The 24,461-nt window shown below is 44.6% G+C and overlaps 1 protein-coding gene across 1 annotated transcript in view; it reads right to left on the reverse strand.

Moving 5' to 3' along the window:
- Window positions 1-5,294: 5,294 nt before the first annotated feature.
- Window positions 5,295-24,461, reverse strand: part of hs3st4 (heparan sulfate (glucosamine) 3-O-sulfotransferase 4) — a 74,103-nt gene continuing 54,936 nt past the window's right edge. Inside the window, exon 2 of the mRNA XM_023816516.2 lies at window positions 5,295-6,144. Within this exon, the coding sequence (XP_023672284.2) occupies window positions 5,511-6,144 (634 nt within the window). The 3' untranslated portion in view covers window positions 5,295-5,510. The remainder of the gene's footprint in view (window positions 6,145-24,461) is intronic.

The raw sequence follows: 24,461 nt of genomic DNA on the forward strand, positions 1-24,461 counted from the left end.
GACAGGCCGTTCAGGCGCCGGTAGGACGGGCGAGACAGGCCGTTCAGGCGCCGGTAGGACGGGCGAGACAGGCCGTTCAGGCGCCGGTAGGACGGGCGAGACAGGCCGTTCAGGCGCCGGTAGGACGGGCGAGACAGGCCGTTCAGGCGCCGGCAGGACGGGCGAGACAGGCAGTTCAAGAGCCGGCAGGACAGGCGAGACAGGCAGTTCAAGAGCCGGCAGGACGGGCAGTTCAGGTGCCGGCAGGACGGGCGCCGCCGTCACGCGGCCAGCAGGGGGCGCCGCCATCACGCAGCCAGCAGGGGGCGCCGCCATCACGCAGCCAGCAGGGGGCGCCGCCATCACGCAGCCAGCAGGGGGCGCCGCCATCACGCAGCCAGCAGGGGGCACCTCGGCGGGTGCCGCAACCATTTGGCCAGCAGGGGGCGCCGCAGCAGGCGCCGCCAGCACGCGGCCAGCAGGGGGCACCGCGGCGGGTGCCGCAGCCAGAGTGGTGGCAGCTGCAGGGACTGCAGGCAGAACAGGCGGGTCAGGTGGTGCCGCTGGCATTGTGGCGGAAGCTGCAGCAGGCGGTGCCGCAGGCAGAGCGGCGGCAGCTGCAGCAGGGAGGACAGGCAGGGCAAGCGGGTCAGGCAGGACAGGCGGGTCCGCTGGTAAAGCGGCGGAAGCTGCAGCAGGCTGTGCCGCGGGCAGAGCGGCGGCAGCTGCAGCAGGCAGGACAAGCGGGTCAGGCAGGACAGGCGGAGCTGCTGGCATCGCGGCATCAGCAGCAGGCGGTGCCGCGGGCAGAGAGGCGGCATCAGCAGCAGGCGTTGCAGCCGCGGGCAGATCGGCGGTGGCGGCAGCAGCAGCGGGCGGTGCCGCGGGCAGAGCGGCGACAGCGGCAGCAGCCAGCGCAGCCGCGGGCAGATCGGCGGCGGCAGCAGGCAGCGCAGCCGCGGGCAGATCGGCGGCGGCAGCAGGCAGCGCAGCCGCGGGCAGATCGGCGGCGGCAGCAGGCAGCGCAGCCGCGGGCAGATCCGGAACATGCAGGTCCGGAGCAGGCAGGAGGGGCGCCGAGCGCGTTGGCGCTGTCCCTTTCTGGGCTTTAGAGACCCGTGGAATAGAGTCTCTCACGGCACGTATCCCACCGAGACCCAGGCGCTCCGGCCGATAGAAATAAGCCTCCAAAGGAGGCGGCTTCTCCGGGCGGAGGCTCACCAGGCGGGCAGCAGTGGTGTCGTCCCAGGCAGGGAGAAGGGAGCAGGCGCCTAGGAAGAGAGTAGGGGTCTCCTCCTGCTGCACCTCAACCCTCTTCTTTCCCCGCTTCTTCTTTCCGCGAGCGGCGGAAGGCGGAGCCGTCGCGAACACGTCGCCCAGGCTACGGGCAACGCGTTCGTCTCTCTGCATTGAGAGACGCTCACGCAGGTGGCGTAGGCACTTGCGTGCACGCTCGAGCGGGTACTGCTGTCCCTGCGGGCGCTCCTTTGTGAGGAGGTCCGCGCCCCGGGTGGCCAGCTCCAGGGCGATGGGGTCTTCGAGTACCTCAGGTTGGGAGCGCCAGTACACAGCCTCTTGCAGCAGACCGAGTCTCTGGTGCTCGGTCTGCCGCGCTGTGTTGTCGTAGAGATCTGTCATTCTGTCACGTTCGGGCTTAAAGCGAGCAGGGAAGCAGGCGAAAGCAGCCAGGAAGTCAGGGTAACGGGGTTTATTGCACGCAGACTGACAGGTACGGACACTACAATGACAGATCTGGGGTACACTGACTTAGACACGGACTAAATACAAGACACAGGCTAAGGGTAACGAATCACAGGTAAGAGACAATCAGGGAATCACACGAGGTAACGAGGTGGGCGTGGCACACATCGGGAGCGGACGGAGCGGGGCGTGACACACAGGGGTGAAAGCTAAGACAATACATGACACAAGATGGGAAATGCAGACAGGTAGACCAGGAAGGGAGACACAGGGAGAACACCAAAGGAAGGGACAAAAGGACCAGGAGTGAATGGAGAAACCACAGGGGGACGAGGAGCCGAGACAGGAGGGATAGAGGGATGAGGAGCAAACACGGGATGCCAGACAGGAAAGGCCGGGGGGGCAAGGGGGAGGTCGAGGGAGCCACAGCGGGTGACGGGTGGCAGTCAGAGGGGCCGCAGGTGACCGAGAGGCCGAAGCTGAAGGGACCCCAGGCGGCCGTGAGGCAGGAGCCGGAGGGGAGCACGAAGGGGCCAAGGAGGAAGCCAGAGGGACCAACAGAGGGGGCAAGGAGGAAGACGTAGGGGGCACCAGTGGCGGCAAGGAGGGAGCAGAAGGGCGCCATGGTGAGGCAAGGAGGAAGGGGAAGCCGTAGCAGGGGACGGCGCAGCCACAGCAGGCGGAGGCGCTGCCCACTGACGAGCCATAGTGGAGGGACCCGCAGGCGGCCAACGAGGCGTCGGTGGCGGGACCACAGGCGGCTGACGAGGCAACGGCAGGGGACCCGCAGGCAACAGCCGAGCAGAAGCCCGGGGAAAACGCAGGGTGGGTGGGACCTGACCCCTGCGCCTATGTCCTCTCCTTTTACGGGACACCGACATGCGGGGTTCTGGCCGGGATCGACCCTTCTGGGGCGATGGCGGAAGTGTGTGGAGCCAGGATGTCTAGGCGCAGCCGGGGTCGGAGCATCAGGCGCGGAGAGATCCGGGCCGCAGGCGGAGGCAGGGCCTCGGCCGGAGCAGAGACGGGCGGAGCAACAATGGGCAGCGCTCGGACCTCGGGTGGAGCAGCAGGCACCTCGGGCGGTGCAGGAGGTGGGGCCGCAGCAGGAGCCTCAGGCGAGGCAGGGGGCAGAGCCGGAGCCTCGCTAGGTGGCGCGGCAGCTGCCGGAACAAGCAGGTCAGGAACAGGTGGGTCAGGGACATCAGAGGGCACTACAGGGACTGCCTGCACAGGTAACGCTAGAGCCGGGGCGTCTACTGTCGAGACTGGCTCCACTGTTGCTTGGTGCCGCTCCGTCCTTAACCAGAGGAGCCTCCTCAGATTATCTGCGATGTTCTCCAGCTCGAGGGGTGATGACTTCGGGGTGAATGCTGCGAAATGCTCTTACAGCTGGCTCCTGCACCGTCAAGTCATCCATTGCCCTCCAGAAAAGCCCCTGGAGGGCGAAGAAAGTCTCAAACGGGGACGTAGCAGGGGCCTCGGAAGGCAGCGACGCAGCGGTCGGGACATTATAAACATTTCGGAGGTCTGTCATACTGTCATGACCGTGTGCAGGGCGAGCGAACAGAAAGCGTGGAAGCAGGGTCAGGCACACGGAGATCCAAAAACAACGGGGTTTATTGCGGGCAAAACAACACGGTGAATACGTCTATGACAGACCTGGGGAAACAGACTTGAACACGGACTAAATACAGGACATTATATCAGAATAAATGCAAGACAGCTGGTACGATGGGAATTGACACAGGGTTAACGAGGTGGGCGTGGTCCACGACAGGGCTGGACGGAGAGACATGACAACGCCTCCAAATCGCCCATAGTATCTTACTGTGTGTACGTTCTCCAGGTGCTCAGGTGGCGTCTCTAAATCGCCCATAGTATGTCACTGTGTGCATTTGGAGCATGTTCCCTACAATACACTGCAGGTATCACACCAGTTCTTTTTAGCAAAATTGTGTCAAAACAACAAACAAACAAAAAACCAATTAAGGTCAGGAGGCAATAAATACAATGATACAACAGTAGGGTGAAATGATTGGTTGGATCACTGCCGCTCAGCAACTTAGCCGGGCAATTTCAAGACTGAAGTCACATGAAGCTCAGAAGTGCTAGTGTTCCTTAAAATAATTACACTCAGAACCACCTCTGAGATACATTTTAAAGATGCAATTGAAAAACCCTTATTTAATTTTAATTTGATTTGTGTCGAAAGAGAATGAGAGACTGTTAATTACTTTTTTGAAAAGCTCTCATTTGATTTCTCCTGCCCAGTTCCCATTTCCCAAGTTTGTCGCCTTATCTCCTAAGGACAGATAGCGTGGTGTTACCCACAGAATAAAAAGAATGTCCGACTCGAATCACCGACTCGACTTTCAACACAAAATTAAAAGTGTGTATCTGCGGTACCAAGACGTGCTAACTGTAAGTTAGCCACAAGGAGCGTGTGTTGCTGAAACGGCATTTGCTTCTTTCAGTTTCTTAGCAGTAGTTTCCCAGTTTTACCTTCCTATCCACACAAAATGTTGCTAAATTGAGAAGAAAGTTCAGGTTATTGTGATATATGTGTATATACACACACATGCAGAAGAAAGGGAAAGAAGAGACTCCATTCTGTATACTGTATTAGCTCTTTATTAAAGCAGCGGATGGTTGCTGGGACTGTACCCAGCATTTGTGGAGGGTATCCTTGGTGTGAATATTCTTCAAACTTGTGAAATGAACAGTTCATCCTCTGCCGTTCCGTTTACAAGACAAAAGAAAGTGTCGCTGATCAATTGGGAAACTTCACATTAAAGTCCTTCACTTAATCTGATGTCTAGTTCGGGTGGAAAAAATGCTGGAAACCCCTTCAAAGATGTGATACTTCTGTCTATATGGATAATAGTGCAATCCATTACCCCTCTGTAAAAAAATATTTTATGATACCTTTTGTAACTTCACCATTGTTATTATTTTTATTATTGTTATTGTTATTATTATTGTTATTAGAGCATCAAACTTGTGCTAATATATTAAGCAGCAGGCCGGTGCCGTCCTGTGTGAAAGACTGACAAGCCCTGAGTCCGAAAGGCACGTCAGTCGTCTATGGCTGAAACCGCGCACACCAGCCGCAGCACTGCCGCGCTGAGCTGAGCCCGTTCATATGCTGAACACTAAGCTGATTGTCACAATTAGTGAGGGACTCTGACATAATGTGATGCATTATTTTCTTATACATGTTTTCTTTTCATTGCAGCAGTGAAATGCTCACAAAAATAAGTGCTGAGCAATGAACCATCATAATATGGGATATTAAACTGGCTTTGCTGATAAACATATGGCAAATGTGTATCAAAATAATAACAATCATAAAGTGAAATGTGTGGGAGTATTAATCAAGGAGCGATTACCTTGATTACTCCATCCGGTATTTGTTCTCTGGTGTCTTTCTTCATTAATTCAGGAACAGTGAACTTACACAACAACTGAATTTTATGAACAGTATTCCAGTAGCAAATCACATACATTATTAAGGACACTTAATTATTTGCATGCACTGTTGCAGGTTGTATGCCTTCATTTATATATCAACTCTTTATTTAAAAAAAGAAAGAGAGAGAAGCAAAATCATGTCCAGTTTACAAATGAAAAATATATTTTGTGTATAGTATGTACATCATGATTGCACAAACACCTACAGCATTGGGTCAGATGAGATCAGTAATGTCATTGGTTGAGTCGCAATGAAAGCTATGAGGCCTGACATAAGACACTCTCACATCATTTAACGAGATACAGCTGGTGCATCTACCTGCAGAGGAGCCTCTTAGCTGGACAGAAGTGTCCTCTTACTGGGTCTCTACCTGCTCCCACTGAAAGTTTTGTCCCGTCATTTGGTAAAACATCATATTATAGGGCTTGTAAAATTTGTGCAACCGTCGTATTACATCAGGGTCTATTTTGGGATGAGTCCTGCCCTTGGATTTACCCAGACACCTGGGGGTGCTGCTGTCTTCGGGCTTTTTCAGACACGGAAAACCCTTGGTTTTGTTGAAGTAGAAGTGCTTATCTGTGACGATGCGTTTGAGCCCCAGGAAATCCTGAACTTTGGCCATCTCTCCCGCTGGGTCAACGATGAGCTGCTCACCGCTGACAAAGTGCATCTGCGAGAGTGGAAAATACTGCAGCCAGCTCTCCAGGTGTAGGGCATAGATGCCTATCCGCAGGGCACTCCACGAGGCATCGATCAGCCCCAGGGTCCGGTTCTTAAAGGCAAGAACCTCGAAGTTCGGGATCTCTGGCTTTTTGGATAGAGTCTGGGTGTAGTCCGAGATGGCCCTGGTCACTGGGTTGCGAACAACGATGATCAGCTTGATGTCTCTAGCCATGGTATGGATGCGCTTCGGGGCGTTGTTGGTAACAAAATAGCTGGGCGTTTTCTCCATGGTGATCTGACCCTCCAGTGTGGAGGGCATCAGGTCCCTGGAAGAGACAGAGAGCAGCACACACCTGTAAGAACCACATGAATGAAGTCCTATGACCAGCATGAAAATACATGCAATGCAAAAAGAGGATGACATGGAGATGGTTGCATAGAACTCAATGAAAAGCATGTAACTGGTAGAGTAAACCATGGAACAACACATGAGAGATAAAAAGAGAAAACAGCCAAAGGAGCAGTTTTCTTGTTGCTTAAGTTGAGTCCATTTTTTAGATTCCAGAGGCAGTACTAGGGAATCTCAATAAAGATTTCACTGCATATAGTTATGGCTTCATTGCCTTTAAGGGAACATACTGGTACCGCCAGTGCTATGAAATGCATGCTGCACCATTGCTCTCAACATCAGAAACTCTCCCTTTTCCCTCCTTTGCTGAATGGGGCAGCTATCAAACGGCATGAAGCATTTCATTGTAAGATATCCTCTGACCATGTGCACTTGAAGAAACTATTCTGACCCTCACAAATTATCTGCGTTGGCAACAAGAAATAATTACTTTGACCATCAAACTGACTGTTGTCATCTTTGAAGCAAACCAGTGACAGTGTATTATACATATCTGCGTGAAGCGAAACCAACCTCCCCTCATTTTCTGTCAAATATATTACCAAATAAAAGCTATTACTCTGAGCTGCTGGGTTTGGGTGGTATTAATTGTTTTGGCAGTACAGATTGCAGCTGATATTGATGTTATTTCTATTTTTGTTTCTGTTTCAAACATGGAATTGATGTTGAGTAATAAGCTATATCCCTTGCTTCTCAATTATTCCAGGAGAAAAAAAATCAATGAACAATGCAATGATGAATTGCTGCTGTCTGCAAAGATTGCTCTTATTTGCTTAATTATTTTTCCTTCATTAAACTGACCACACAGCACACAGGTCCTATAAGCTGCTAAAAAATTATATATATATATATATATATATATGGATACGTGTGTGTGTGAGATTCAGCAGTTTACAAATTGATAACTCATTTTAACAATGGACACGATGATGCTGAAGGTGACGCCTACAATGAAGGACCATCCACCTCAGTTTGTCAGGAAATAATTTATGGTGTTTGTGCCCTAATTGGTAAGGACTGACAATTAACAGCAGAAACAGCCAACACCCAAGACATCTCAGTTGGTTCATCTTACAGTTCTGACTGAAAAGCTGCAGTTGAGCAAACTTTCCACTCAATGGGGCCCAAAATCGTTGTTCCCAGTTCAGCTGCAGATCTTTCAATGGAAATTTTAAACAAGCGGGATCAAGACCCCAAAGACTCCGGGTCACAGGGGATGAAACGTGGCTTTACCAGCATGACCCTGAGGACAAAGCACAATCAGAACAATGGCTACAAGTGCTGGAAGTGGTTCAGTCAAAGCAAAAGACCAGTCAGGTACAAGGTCTTAGTTACAGTTTTTCAAGACGCTCAAGACATTTTGCTTGTTGAATTTCGGGAGGACCAAAGAGCTAAAACATCTGCTTATTATAAGACATTTTGAGAAAGTTAGCCAAAGCTTTAGCAGGAAGACGCCCAGGGAAGCTTCACCAGAGAGTCCTTCTCCACCATGACAATGCAAGGGCAGTTTTGCGAGAGTTTCCATGGGAAATCATCAGGCATCCACCATACAGCCCTGACTCCTGCTGACTTCTTTTTGTTTGCTAATCTTAAAAAAATTTAAAGGGCACTCAGTTCTCTTCAGTTGATAATAAAAAATAGCCTACACTGGCATGGATAAAGTCCCCACACTCTCAATTCTTTAGGGATGGACTTAATGGCTGGTATCATCGCTTACAAATGTGTCTCGGCCTTGATGGAGCGTATGTTGAAAAATTAAGTATATATCTTTCAGTGTTCTTTTTAAATGCCATTTTTTCCATGAGCTTCTTTTTTGAAGCCCCCTCATAGATCGATTGACACAGACAATTAAAGTGCCTTTAATCTGCATTTATCACTCAGATTAAATGATTCAAATTGTTGTTATACCTTCAAGGTCTTTAGGAGCGAGACGTTCAAAGGCAGTTTGTGACATAATATTCTGTTATACGTGAAGAATAGCAAGTCACACCAAGCACAGACTGGTTCACAATAAATCACCTTGCTACTGCATACATAACAGGTATTTCGGGGCTATTCATAAACTCTAAAATGTCTCCACTGTAGTATAGAATTATACAATATAGATGGAGTCACTGAGTAATTCAATGTGGGCGCAGAAATAAATCCATGTGACACTACAGGTTTAGAAGGGCTTTAAATTAAATACACATTTTATCTTTCTAATCCATGGCTTATATTATATAGATTTTTCATTATTTGTTTATTGTATTACTTTTTGCTTGTTGGCTTCATGCCTTTTGGCTGGATTCCTCAGTTCCTAGCCTGACTGCTGCATGTGCAGACATTGCATGTTCCCCTGTGCTCACTTCTGATTCTGCATCTTCTCCTCTATCTGGAAACAGTGTGTGTTCCCTGGTTTCTGTGCTGTTCTTCTAGGGATAGACTCCAGACCCTCTACAGGTATACTGGAATTCTTCTCTTTGCCTCCCCCCCCCATCTTGCTCTCCGTAGCATGGCGGTCGCAGCACAGGGTCAGCCAATGGCCGGTGTCCCTGGAGCTGAGGGTTAAGGGCTTTGTGCTGTTCTGCCAAGGCTGGGGTTTGAATCAGTCACCTTCTGTTCACCGGCACAGAGGCTTAGCTGACTGAGCCATTCACTGCCTCTGGCTGACCACAGTGAGTTTATTTTTATCTGTGAAACCTTGTTTTTATTTTCCATAATCAGAGAAATTTCTTTTTGGCCTAGAATCAGATGTGTCACCAAGCTTGACGTGAAGGGGGATGCCCCGTTGAGCTACATCTTCTTGATCCCCTAAAATCTGAAGGGAAACCTTCATTCCTATGTATCTTCTGTGCCAGAATGCCATTCACTGCCTGTACATTATGGGTCAAACGACTGCTGAAATAATCTTAATTGATCAGTTGTTTAAATTGCCCCAGAACTGAGCTGTTTTAACATCATGAATAAAATTCAATCACAAGCCATCATGAAAAACTAAATCACAAGATCTTATTTTGCTTATTATGTTATAAAGCTACATTTAAAGTCGACTATGGCTAAACTGCCCATGACTTTAGAAGGTACAAGGGATCTTTGCTTTATGGCAAAGACCTCATTGATTCTTACAGATTCAATGTAACTCATTAGGAGTGTAAATAGGGAAAAAAGCTAAATAGAAAAATAAGTTGAACTACAGTAATATATTTATCTTTGATTGTAGTCAACCTCATTTTAGGTGTGAAAACCATTAGCCAGGCGCTCTTCAAATGTCAGATAAAACAGGCTTCTGCTGTGTATTAACATTATGAGACTCCACTAACCTCTAAGCCATCTTCTGCAGGTGCTGAAGAACTTTCAAGATGTGGCTGAACAGACTGTTACTAAATCACAGTAATTAGGTTCTGATGTATGTGTAGTGGGATACTGGACAGTTCTTCAACCAAAAATCTCTCTAATACTGTGAGGGATCAAGTAGGAAATCTGTTTTGCATGTTGTATTTCCATCAAGCTTCAATGATGCTTCAAGCTAGTGACTGGGAAGGTATTTAACTTGATCTTGGTGTTCATGAAAGCATTCTTGAATTTGTTTATCGGGACATGTGGGGACATTAACATCCTAGAATATGGGAACATCAATAGGGAACAGTGTTTACACACAGGGTGCAACTGATCCTCTAAAATGACCTTATATTTCTTGAGTGTTAGAGTGGTCATCTGACCTAATGAATCCCAGGAGACAGCTATCCATACCAACAGACAGTCGTGGGCTGAAAGCATCCTGTGGCTTCATCTAAATTTAAACCTTTCGGAATCACGCATCACCGTCTCCTTTGCACAGGGGTCCAGGTTTGTACACCATACAGCAGGTCCGGCACCTTTGTGCATTAGCTCAAAAGGCAGCTTCTCTGTGGTAGAACCTTCCTGAACAGCCGCTCTGCGAAGCTCACAATGTGCAGGATTTTCTGAGGATGCTGAAGCTCTGCCTTTTTCTGAGGTGCCGCTTCAAAGCTATGCTCATTTTCCAGGCCGAGCTTTGCTGGGCTTCAGCTTGTGTCTGCTGCTCCTCTTTCCCGAATCAAGCTTCCCCTTGATTTTGTACTTTTTGCAACTGATGCCCCAGTTACATTGTTTAGAAAACAAAGGGATTTCCTCATTCCTAATATTTCGATCTTGATTGGCTTCCAATTGTAACCCATCTGTCGCTTTTCTGGACATGAAAAATCCATGAATCTCTGCCTGATAGACAGAATTATTTTAAAAGAGGAGCACACTTAAAACCAATAATAAAACAGAAATCAAAGATTTTCACTAGCCTAGATATAAAGCCATCCATCAATCCATCTTCCACACCACCATTCCCGTACAAGATCACAGTGACTAGAATGGATATCATTTTAAAATGCAGAATAATAAAAAAGTCCACTTTGATCCTGTTATTATAGATATGGACTTTGTATTTAAAGAGCTTTTAAAGAGACAGCTATCTGCTTCTTTCATCATGTAAGACATGAAGAAAAAGAAACTGCACTTGTATTAATGATCTCACTGTTTTTCAGTCCAAATGTTATATAAGTGAAAGATCCACAAATTGTTATCCAAGAGCCTGTCACTGAAAAGCCAGACCCCTTCATACAGTATATTCATATATCCAGAGACAGTGGCACCCCTGCTCCAAGCTGGCTGCATTGCCCATGCAATTAATTAACTGAGATTGGGAATGCTGCCCGAAGAAAAGCCCAAACAGCTTTAAAATGAAGGCACTCTATGAATATTGATAATACAGAGTCCGACCCATAAAACATAAACAATCATTTTAAACACACTAAAAGATATGCTGATTGTAGCATTTAGTGAGTTGTTTGATTGAACCCGGAAGTTTTATCAGCTCTGGATCTACATATCTTGACAAAGAGCCGATCAGTAGTCAAAGTCCTTCTAATTAAATTTAATAGATTTTAATTTGTGCAGAGTTCCTCATCTTATCAACTGCAATACTGACAAACCAGAATTTTTTTTATGGAAAACACAGTAAACATTACAAAGCATTATCATATATATCAGATTATAATATTTACATATCCTAAATAGGTTTAGTTGATCCTCTTCCAGTGTTTACATTTACAGGAAAAATGGACAGTTCTTAATTCATTACAAAACAAATCAATCTTGAAAATGTTCATCTATCTTTAAAACTGACTGCTATCTGTATTCAGGGTATCATGTGTTCTCTGCAGTGGTTCTAGTCTGGCCGTAAGTTGTATTGCTGTATAGCAAGCTGGCACTGTGGATGCATGAATTTAATCTAAAGGTGATAAATAATTTAAATTAATAAAAGTCTGCTGCTCAAAATCAAGCCACAATTGTTGCACAAAAGTGTGTGCATCAATACCCTATTTTTGGGGAGGTGACAGTTGGCTGTGAGGATCCAAACGGAGGGATTCTGCATTCTGTCTGGAGTCCTCATCAGATTCTGTCACTCAGGATGGTGACAAGCACTGAACCCATTCGACCACAAGTACTGAAGCCACGTGACCCCATGCAGACCCCTGGAAGTTTGTCTATTTACCTCTTGATGCAGATTTTTTTTTCAAAGGCCATGAGTGATTATCACATGCAGCCATGATGAATAATGAAAGATAAACCAAATGAATGTGAAACTTACTATCATAACAAAATGCTGCAGTTGTGCTAAGTTGTCCCTTAATGCTATCAAAAGTACAAAAACTGTAGGCTGCCACAGAATTTGTCCCTAAATGTATCAAAAGTACAAAAACTGTAGGCCGCCACAGAATTTGTCCCTTAATGCTATCAAAAGTAAAAAAAACTGTAGGCTGCCACAGAATTTTTTTAAATTATCTTCATCTCTTTCAAAGTTTGTTAGCATAGCCTTCAAAACCTAAACTCGCCCAAGCATTTGCATTAAACCACTAAAATACCCATGTGTTTGACCCAACCACTAACATATTACATTTAGCTAATCAATACCTCATCAAGTTATTAAGCCAATTAAGGTAATTAGGTGAGCTGGTGGTGACATTTAAAAAGCACATGGAATTGCAGGGATGCCCCTGAGGAGAGATTTGGGAATCAAAGCAGTGTTTTTCTAGCAAATACACACTCGCTATAGAGAGACACTCATGATCCTACATCCCATCTCACCCTCTTCGGTCAGCAAACCGCCGCCGCTTGGCACCCCCTCCACCGTGTGAGAAGACTCACTCCAGATGGTTCTCCTGTGTGGTTCCCTGGTGGTGGAACGAGCTGCTGAACCACATCCAGTTATCTGACTCCCTCTCTACCTTCATGAAATGCCTCGACACCCATCTGTTCCATGAATACTAACCCTAACCCTCTCTACCTCTCCTGATGTTCTTATGTTGCACTTATGGTCCTTGAATAGTCTCCTTAGGTTCCTTCTTTGTTAGAAGTTGTTGTTGCTAAGTTGTGTCGCTGTTCTGTAGCTCCTGCTCCAGTACAGCTTACATGTGGACCTCAAAATGCATTGGAAGCTCAGTCTCCTAATTTATTCTTAATACGTCTTAAACTTTTATCACAAACCTTGTAGGTCATCTACAGACATACAATGGTTTGTATATTATATAAAAGGTCTAGATAGGAAATGACAAAGCAATTTGATATGCAAAGTGTACAGTACAGTACAGTACTGTTTATTTAATAAATGGTAATTGATACACTTTATGTTATTGTCCGGGCTAACAGACGGTTATGAGTTGAGGTTGAAGGTGCCTGTTATTCACAAATTGTCACATTTGTGGGGATCTACCGTCACTGAACTTTACATTGAAGGAAGAAAAAAAGCAAAACTGCAGAGTTCAATGTATGTAAAGCCAGTGCTGATTTCTCTTACGTCTGAACACTCAAAACTCTACAAACTAGTCTTCAGACTTGCATTCTTTCTGAAGTCTGGTTAATTACTGCTTAAAAGTTTTATCTGTACTCCATTGCATGGTTTGTACTGGACACTCGTGTACTTCTAGACTAAAAATGATTAGTTGGGGTGCACAGTGATATTTTATGATTGGTTTGCTTATTTTATTTAAGTTGGCAACAGAGCACAATTTGCACTTTAGGAAATACTAATGTTCTTTTTTGTAAACGTTGCTACGTAATAAAACTAAGAAGCAGACTTGTGGAAATCAGGTTAACCGTGGATTCTTTATTGTAGTGTAGTGGCATAGCTTTTCTTTGAACCACATGACCATTGTTTTTAATGACTGTTTCATCTGTTTTCAAGACTGTGGGAAAAGTTGATCAAATGCTGTGGTCACTGAACTGATCAAGACAAGATTTCTATTGATTGTCCCCAAGGGTCTGAGCTTTTAAACTTGACCATGTTTGTGCATGTGGTGCAAGTTTCGGTGTTTTAAGCATTTTATTTTGAGAAAGACCAATTTTTGCGGCATTTTTTAAATATGGGGTGCAGGATATAGTCATTCTTTCACTTTGTAATCTTTTTATTTTTAACGTTTTTCATGTTTGTGTTCTGTTATGTACAGTATAGCTATGTGCGTAGCGAGCAGTGTACGTGTGCTGTGCATTTACCTTTGTAGGTACATGTTATCGTCTTGATAATGTGCCCTTTAAATAACAGTGAAAAACTGCACCATTGACTTTAGACCAGGATTTAGTCAATCACACAACTGCTTTCCGCTGCCTCAAAATAGCAATACACCAACAATTCACCAGACTCCACGCCATCACCCGTGCAATAATACATGTGATCACCTCCCCGTCAACCAGGGGTCATCACCATGGGGACAGACTGCACAATGATAAACGTGATCAAACACCCCCACCCCGGGGTCATCACCATAGTGCCAGACTGTGCAGTGATACACGAGATCAAGCCCCGAGCCCCCCACCCCAACCAGGGTTCATCACCATGGGGAATCCTGACCAACATTTTAATTCTCCTCAATCAAAACACTTTGTCATGGAGACATTTGTAAAAAAAAAAAAAAACATTTTCGATTGTTCTTTGTGGCTTTTATATAATGAAATGTGTGAAATAAATTCCTTTTTTTTGGCAGATACCAGAAACTTTTGTCCAAATTTTTTAGAGGCAGATATAACGTTGAATAAATAAATCTCTGTGTCATATACAGATCAGTCCTGGTGGAAGAAGCTATTGCAGTGTTTCACGTAATAAAAGCTCACACAGCTGCTGAAGTGGCACCCTAGTGGTGAGGTAAGGAATTACAAGAGGAGGATTTCATATTTGCCCATTACACTCAGACTTACCAGTCCTTATGTTAATCCTTTGATCCCTTTGATATCCCTCCCCTTGCTTAGTTTTTCTATTCAATGTCTGCGTTTTCTCTATTTAGGAACCCATTCATCTGCAACGCCCCTATATGTAGCAGCCAACAAGTCATGCAAAAAGAAGCTGGGACCAGTAAATGCCTGACAGGAAATGGTTAAGTTTTAACACACTTTTCAATCAACACACAGTGCAATGCAAGCGTAGCTCGATAGTCTCACATAAGTTTGACTGTCAAAACGCTACAATCTGTAAAGGACAATTGAGACATGGGGATTGAGGCATGACAGACACACACATTCAGATTGCTGTCTTTGTAAAACATCTATCTATAACATCTGGCCGTGGCAAATGGGCAGCTAAGAAGCACGTAATCATGTACAGAAGGCATAAGCTGGTCCATTAAAAGCTAAGCTGTGATAGCTAAGCAATCTATGTAAATCCACATAGAAGAGCTCATCTAGAGGGATGCAAAAACACATTTAGGAAATGAGTCATTGTTTTGTTTAATTTATATATATATATATATATATATATATATATAATATTTCAGCTGTTTGAAGACTGATATTCTAATGTAGAGTTTATATAACATCTTTATACAGTGTACATTCTGTTTGGTTATATCATGCCCTATGTGGCATTTCAGATGATACAACATCATTCTATTTTACATGTGAGCTGTACAGCCTGCTAGCTAACATCAGCGTTTAGATGCGTGTTTGTGCAGAACTGAGGTAAACGACATATTGATAACTGGAAGTATTTAGGCTATGGTCTCTCTCTCACCACTAAACTGGAGGCATCCTATACAGTTACAAAAGTATTTTGCTTTGTAGTGGAAAGTTTTTCCTGGAGGAGAGGCGAGCCAGTCAGTCGCTTTCCAATGAGATTCATTAAGAGACTCAGATGACATTAACGCAGAATTCCCGGAACTTAAGCTGGGAACATGCACCTCTCACGGTGCTTATTCACAGCTATGTTTCTATCAGAACAAGGTGCATCTATTAACGTTCCTTGTAATAAAAAAAAAACACCTTAAATGCTTCCACTGCTGAATTGGATTCCTATCCCTTGATCATTAACACCAATAAAATGTTAAGACAGGTCAGGCCAGCAATGCCATTCTGCAGCAGTGTCTCCTTCTGTTAGCATGTTACCATGAGAGAAATTCTGGAAAACCGCTGTACTGTTAAACACAGTTTGAGTCCTGCAAGTTATATTTTGTTACATACTAAACACCGAATAAAGATACAAATCAGATAAAGCTTTGGGGACAGGAAAGGCCCAGAAGAGTAGCAGTTCTGTCAAAATAACAAACTCCAGAAAAAAAATAATGGATTCCATCTATGGCTAAACTGTATCTCACTCCAGTAGATGCCCTACTTGAAGCTGGACAGAGTTCGCTGAATACTAACACCGTTTCATTAATTTTTTTTTGTCTCTCTCTTTCTATTTTCATTTATATTTGTTGATCTTTTGGATCGAGGCACTTGATGTGACAGGTCCAATTTCACTCGACTGTAGAATGTGACCCGCAAGTCTGTTATGACTGAAGAAATATCACACACTACTCCATATTCTCCACTCAGAGGTCCATCGAACAGCCCAGGAACTCAATATACTCTGCTGTCAACCCTTAGCCACAGTCACACAGGGTGCTGCGTCAACTTAACGCAGTCACTCCACATTTTCCACAGCTGCTGGTCGCATCAGCAGGGAACAAGCTGCGCACATGCCAGCCGTTTCATCGATCAGAGTGTTGCATTAAGGGAGAGAGCGCTTCAAGCATAAATGCATGCAAGGTGATGCATTTCAGATCCACTGTGCAGATTAAATCATAAATCCTAAAAGCCAAATGGAACGCTTTAGGAGAAATGTGTCAAGCACAACAGACAAAATAGACATGAGAAATACAATCCGCGAAGGGTCAGAATCCATTCCCTATGAGCCACTATAATTCCACAGACAATATTTTCCCCTCACTGGTGCCCAACCTGAATAAGGTGCCTTTGTGTACCATAGAGGTGCACTGAGGAACTTCAGCTACACAGATGGATCTCATTGACTGTGATGAAAAATGGCTGTGAATCAGAGGTTAACTCAATGATGAAGGAGAGAGAGTATTTTTTTAGTCTCAGATGAAATGACCTATTTAACGCCACATTTCACAATGTTTGGGCATGTAAAAATAGCTACTGAAGAAAAATTTGGTCTGGATCTGCGCTGATTTATGATCAGCTGACTCACACGTCCAGAACTGTATCACTGAACCGCCTATTTACATTTAACTGAAATGAAACACCTGTCAGCACAGACAGAAAGCCAAATGAAAGCAAGACCTGGCAGCATGCAATCTGGCTTTTCAGGCCCGATCCACAGCAGGTTCCCTCCGTGAACATGTGCTTACATGGCCCATGCAATTTCACTGGCTTGTAGTTCAGTGGGATGTAGAACAAATAGCCATTAAAATCCAATGGGTGTAGAAGAACTCAGTGGAAGTCACAGTTCTGATCCACGATCCTACATGACAGTGATCTAACTTCACAAGCCATTTCCTGACCATAAATGATGTGCATCTTCAGCCACGGACGGATAGCTCTGTGATGCACATCCAAACCTTGAAAAAGGCTTAATTCAGACAAGCGACGAGAATGAAAAATCACGTTCTTAAGCAGTATTGCCGTTATCACCCCATTCGTGTCAACAGATTATGTACAGCTTGTAGCTTAGAGGCCTAGCAGGTCTGAATTAAGGGTTGGGGTTACATGCACTCTTACTGTACATCTGTTTGAGCCTCTGGCTTTTTGGTAAAGTGCCCTTCATTGTGTTAGCTAGTGTCTGCATTAAGCGTCTGCAATGGGCTCCCCTACCTCAAAAGTTTGCTGAAGATGAATGAGTATATAAACACAAACTCAGGAGAGCTACCCAGACATCTATGGCCACAACTCGCAGACGTAATGTATAGTCCAGGAAAACATCCTTTAATGCCGATGCAAGCTAATTCTGTCACAAAAAGACAGTATGAGTCTGTCTGTGAAACAAGACAAAACAGTGGGAATGAGTCTCTGATGACTTTGTTCTATGACACAATAAAATGTCAGACCTATGTGACTGAGCGACTGCTCTTAGGTAAAATCACTTTTGTCCCTGGAATTTCTCCTCCTTCTCTGGCATCGGCCTTTTTCCATGGACAGACTCTGCTTGGCAGTTTGCTGCACCTGTCTTGCTTATTCTTTCTACATGCTTTGTATTCACTGTATATTCTTTGCTTTGCTCATCACATCAAATAGGAAATGTGTTACCTGTTCTACGACCTGCCCTTCACCATCATCAGGGCACGTAGAGCGGCAGGAGTCAGGGAACCAAAGCCCAACCAGGCAATATCAGCATCAACACAAAACACAATGCACTAATCAGCATCCAGGGCAATCTGTTCTGCTATTCTAACAACTATAAATATCCTTGAAAATGTTGACTTGCACTAAAGTATTGATTTTTTCCCCCCACTATTTATTACTAATTAGAGTTTTAGAAGTCACTTTCTTCTAATTACACTGAGCTAACTTTCAAATAACCTTGAGCTATACAATTTTTCCCCCTTTAATCTTGGAGCAACCGCCAGACAGATCTGCGCTCTCCAAGGTCTCCACTGAGTAGCTGGCATACAGTGTGCAGTAGACCTCTCACTGCATTCTCTGCCAAGGGATTACATGGCAATTACATGGCATTTCAGGAGATCTATTACTGAAATGTAGGAAACTGTGGGAATATCCTCCTTTTCCATAATCGTTCTTTTATGCATAATGGTGTATGCGGCACTTAATTTGATTACAAGGTTATAATAAGCCAGACAATTCAGCATCTACTTTATGGTCCAGACCAGGAATGTGATACGTTCAGTATAACCAGAAAATGTAGGAATATATATGCACATCTGAAAGACACATGAATCTAACACATAAATCTATTTTAATGAGTCAATACTTAGTGTAGTTATTATAATGTAAACTAATGTCAAACTGTGATCCCTTAATGGAAATATTTAACCTTTGCTTTACTGTCTATTATCCTCATGCTCTGTACTACTGAATGCTGTCTATTACTGAGTATTGAGATGTTTATGTGTACCTGAGAGCCATTTTGCTTTACAAAAATGGTATAGTGATACTTTCTTCATCTCCATGGGGAACTTCGGTCATCACATGATGCACACAGACACATACGCAGGGAAGGAGCAGGTTTCTCTGTGTGTGTCAGAACACAGCATCAGTCAGTGCCCAGCTGCCCTGAGACACATACGCAGGGAAGGAGCAGGTTTCTCTGTGTGTCAGAGCACAGCATCAGTCAGTGTCCAGCTGCCCTGGAGAATCTGGCCTTTAGGGCCCAACGTTCACCCATCCACAGGATTTGAACCTGCAGCTTTTAGGCCCCGAGTCCAAACCCACAGAGCCTTTCACACGCCCCATTCCCGTTATTAAGCTGCTCCTAAAACACTGACCTTGAAGACCAGCAGTAATTTATTTAGTGAAAGCACAAGTTTGGAGCATAAGCATGTCTGCGTCTGGAGCGTAAATATGTCTGCATAGAAAAGACTCCCTCCTTCTATCACACTGAAACGGTGGATTTATGGCTGATCAGAAACACATGATTGTGGCAGTGCAGCATTTACTGGCTTATCTTAGCAAGGGCTTGGGGGTGATTGAACTGGCTCAAACTGATTTGTTCTACCTCTACTACTTAATTTTCAACATTCTGTGTATACAGCATATATTCAGTTAAGACAACACATATAAGGCACATATTTTATGTTACACACACGGATTGAACAGGAACTAGCATTCACCACCCACAAATAGATGGCTTTAATAAAACTGAGGCCAATGATTTATAAATCCATAAATTTGAAAGATTGCAGGTCTGAAGGCCACAGGGCATTGTGGACCTTATTAAGCTTGACTGGGAGGAGTCTTTAAACCCTTCTACGAATGAAGTACAATACTACTGAGAAGATCTTATTGCTAACCTTGTGCTATGTACAAGGGGGGGAGGCACTATCTGGGCTTCCTCTAGGGTAGGAGACACTTTCAAAGTCAGATAGAGCATAATAGCTCCCTGTTTGTGACCCAAGCTCTAAAACGTAGGCTGTATTTCAGAGGGTTTTTCATTACCATGCTCACATTTTGGGGTGATGCTATTTCGGACTGAGAACACCCTCCCCCAAACTTTTAGCCTCGGAGAATAAGTACAGCCTCATAAAAATGTTGTTTGTATCCATCAAATGGGCAACTTTCACCCTCTGGGATTGTGCTTCACCCTCTGGGATGGTGCTTCACCCTCTGGGATTGTGATTCACCCTCTGGGATGGTGCTTCACCCTCTGGGATGGTGCTTCACCCTCTGGGATTGTGAGTCACCCTCTGGGATGGTGCTTCACCCACAGATCAAACCCCCAGTAGTTCCACTGGATAAAACACACCAAAGCCTTGATACAGAAATTCCAGACTAATGTAAACTAAATCAGAACGCAAAACAAGTTCTGACATACATAGTTTGTGGAAGTGCTAACTCAAAACGGCAACATACATTGTAAATATACAGTACATAATATTAATCCTTTCATTTTTATAAAATGTGTTCTTCAATATGTATTACTAGTATTTTTTTGGCTCGTCTGCTTATTGCTTTGAGGTGTCTTGAATGGTACGGTGGGGCATTCAACATGCATAAAACTGGACTTCTGTAAGAGTTGGTAGAACAAACCACTTCCTTTAGCTGAGAACTGCTTGCACTTATCTTTGGCTCTGTAGGCCTGCCAGTGGCCTCTCAGTGACGGGCCTGTTCGGCTCCTGCCCCTTCAGAAGATGGGAGCACAGTGGTGGATGGCTCTGACCATGGTGCGTGTCTGGCATTTGAGGATTAATGGGGCGGTGAGCGTGGTGACTGGCTTTCTTGGGAAGGAGAGACATGACCAAGCTGGTCTGTGTTTAGAAACATGTACATAGTGACCTGTTCCAATCCAAGCCCTATAACCAGGATTACTTATCGCTGTCGTATTCTGGTTTGTATCCCCTAGGTTCTACCCCACTCCATCTCTCTCGCCCTGAAAAGGAACAATGTGTCCATGAAACCTCTTCCTCGCTTTGCGAAGGCCCTGTGTCACATGATACGACGAGAGACACTTTGCCTATGTCATTAACATATACAGTGACAGGAGTGTGAAACGCATGCCTTCTGTTGTCGAAACCGCTGAGAGAACCAAATATGCATTGTGTTTATTTTGGTAGTTTTAATCAGTCTCATTGCCACCTCTTCTTGGTATCAGCTAATACTCAGGCCAAGCTGAACGAGCAGGCAGAGGCCAAGCTGCCGTCTGCCTCTAATTGGATGGGTGGAAGTCCATGTTATTTTTCGCTTAACAACAATGTACAGGAGAGCTGCTCTTCCCCATTGCCATAATGACTCGGCACACACACATACACTCAATCAGTCAATTAACCCAGGTCGACCTCTGCTGTCTCTTTCAAGTCACACTGTGATTTTGAAATTAATGCCCCATTAAAAATGAAAAATGCTGGAGACTGAAAGGCAGATACATATTAAACAATAAAGGCAAAGCATTTTAGTCACAATAAACATTTTTGCTGCATAGAGAAATGCATCATGGGCTAAAAGTTATTCTCTTTAATGTATGCAGCCATGACTGAAGGTTAAATGTTCGATGTTTGTAATGCTATGTGATGCCTTTCTGCTTGTATATTGAATTCTCTATACCTGGTTAGTAGAAATTTTGCAGTGATTAAATTTAACTTTTAATCTGGATGATCCCCTGACTGTAACCATGATGCAATTTGCATGATAATGTTTGTGTTGCCCTTTGCCATCGCTGAGGTAATTGCTTCAGGACGACAAATTGGTGAATCAGCAATTCAAAATATCCTCCTTGTGTCAATTAACTGAGGCTTTGAATAAGTGCTCCAGCCACATTTTACGACCACAGCAGGGAATGTTGACATAGGTTTCAGGAACTATACAACAGTGAATTGATTTAGGATTTACGAAGCTTCTCCATTTTAATTGCTTGTGATGATGTGGGTTTTGTCCACTAACAATCTCTTCTCGTTCGGCAAGTTTCATTTGCATTCAATTATTCTGGGATCTTGACACCATGCTACGGGATTTTCCTCCACGTGCTGATTTCTAAACAGATGCCATTTCCAAGGGAAGACTATTGGAAAAGAAAAAGACTGAATTTAGATATGCGCGCAGGCAAGAACCTGCAGGAAATAAAAAAATAAAGGGAAAGATAAGCCCATTCAACATTTTCCACCCCCTGAGTATCAGGAAGTGGAACACAGCATGTGTCAGCATTATGATGTGACACATTAGCTCTGTGTAGGTACCTTTGTGCATTTCCATGCCTGGCGACGAAGTGTGGACTCCGCCTCGGCCTGAACTTGCCGGTAAACTCCGACAAGCCTGGCTCCGTTCCTCCTGACTTCTGAGCGATTTTCTTTCTGCTTGCAAGTCCTCTCATCCCCGACCTGATTCTTCCAGAACTGGCTAGACCCAAAGGTTCCTGGTCTAGTGTATCATCATGTCATGTGTTTCTCACATTTCTTGAACTGGGTCTGAGGCATTAATGGCATTATGCTTTTTCTTGATAAATGTATTGTTATAATTAGGTAATCCCATAATAACGGTGACATGTTTCCATTTATGACCCATACACCATGTTATTTACTTGTGATTGAATAGGACTTTTAGGATTTTTAGGCTACAGTCCTTCAGAGGGCTTCACACAGTGTCACGGCCCACTACCCACAGCGAGAGGGACACTCAGCTAGCCCCTGAAAAGCCCCGCTGTCCTGGCCAGGGTTGGTGCGGCGTCATGGCTCCTTGGATTGCAGAACGATAAGTCATGCTAGCTATAGTATGTCGTTATAAGCGGATACGAGGAGCACGGATAAATAAAAGCATGTCTCATTGGTCATTAGTAACAAAAGACCCTAGAGGTCGATTCCACATGCATTATGATACGTACTCTTATCCTAGATGCCGCTGCAGGATGGCAATTCGGGTGTAATAAGTCAACCTTTTAATAACGAGCTTCCTCGAATTATAATGCCATAAAACTGCTTTATTAAGCCACAATTTACAATAGGACCCTGAAGCCCCCGCGACTGCTCTGCAGACCCCGCGGCCCCCAGCCGTAAAATATGAGCTGGCATCCAGCATTATGATTTTTCTTTCTTGGGAAATGAAGAGTTTATAGACATTTTCCCCTTGGGATTGGAGTGTTTTGGAGAGGCCACTGCCGCGATGTTTCCAGTGCCACAGCACTGCAGCTTGCTCTGCAGCTGCACTTTGCCGTCCGACGGCTGCCGACCGGCCAGCGGGGGCTCGCCAACAGTCCCGTCTCACTCCGCCTCTAGCCGCGACGCACCCCGGCGCTCTTTGACAGCGTCATTGTCGCCGCGGCGCCTCCTGGCTCCGCAGTGCCGTGATTTACATGTCGTTTTGTGCTTATTGTTCACTGGCCAGATGAAGTGAGATAGGAATCGGTTCTCCCACAGACACTGGAGTCTGGATTCAGATACACTGGAGAAGAAATTCTGCCAGGTGGTCAAGATAAAACATTAATAATGTCTGAAGCAGACTGGTTGATGAATAAACAGGGTGTCATTTCTAAACCTCATTGTAACAGTGGGTAACGCTGTTGCGTCACACCAGCAGGACTGTAGGTCTGCATCCTTCTCCTGCTGTGTATGTGTGCAGTGTTTGCATATCCAGTGACATGCAGTCAGTTTAATTATTGTCTCTAAATTGCTGTTCGTATGTGTGCATGTGTGTCCCGCCCTGGACCGGTATCCCACCCAGTGTGTTCCTGCCCCGTGCCCTTGGCTTCCTGGGATCGACTCCAGGCCCCCATGATTCTGAACTGGGGAGTCAGATGGGAAATCGGTGACTAGAAAGAAAGAGATCTGACCTTACGTGACATTCCTAAAGCTGCAGGTTGTGTAAGATTCGTTTACATTTATTTAAAGCACTGTGAAAAAACACTGAAAACTGGTGGTTATAACAGACAAAAACAGTCAGAGTGTTAAAGGGTAACAAAGTCAAAAAATATAAAATGTGTGATTGTTAATCAGCAGGGTTAATATTAATTAATGCGGTGGGAACATTTTAAAAAATGCTATCGAAAAAAAAAAACAAACAACGTCCTCCAGCTTTGTGATTATGCAACAGCACACAAGTCTGCCGGAACATCATAGCACTGTACAGTGAGACTGTTCACTTAGATGTCAGTGGCAACTAACGACTAACTCTGCATAGCAGAAAGCCAGCCCTAACTAAGCCCATGTAAACAGGAATGCTTCTGCTAAATTAGTGTTTTGAAGTAATTAGGAAGGTATATTTCTAGAAAGGTTGTCTTTAATTACATGATCTGAAGTAACATGTAGCACCATTAGTGCAGTGAGAATGAATGACATATTAAATATTAAGCTACAAACAACAGCTGTGTATCAAAACATGGCATATTCATGAATGGATGGATATCAAAACTGAAATAACACTTTAGCAAAAAGCTGAATTCTCAACATGATGATAAATGAGCATCCTGGCATAGGCCCCGGACCTACCCCCCCACCCCCCCCCCGTGACCCTGTACTGCACAAGTACTAATAATAGTAATTATGGAAGATGGATGGTTTTCCAACAAAAGTGGTTAGAGAGGATGGATTAAGTCATGAATGAAAAATATTATCATTGAATTTTTAAGTAAATATGTAGGTCCAAAAGGTTCCTCTTAATGTAGATTATAGCTCTAGGTGGCAGCATGCTAACTGTGAGGGATTCAACAAACTAACACCACAACAGTTAGAGAATCTCCTTCTGAGTACAGTATATCATTTGAGTACAGTATATCATTTGAGTACAGTATACTGTATCATTTCAAATCAAGTACTG

The sequence above is a fragment of the Paramormyrops kingsleyae genome, chromosome 22 (genome assembly GCF_048594095.1).
Source record: "Paramormyrops kingsleyae isolate MSU_618 chromosome 22, PKINGS_0.4, whole genome shotgun sequence".
NCBI classification, from domain to species: domain Eukaryota; kingdom Metazoa; phylum Chordata; class Actinopteri; order Osteoglossiformes; family Mormyridae; genus Paramormyrops; species Paramormyrops kingsleyae.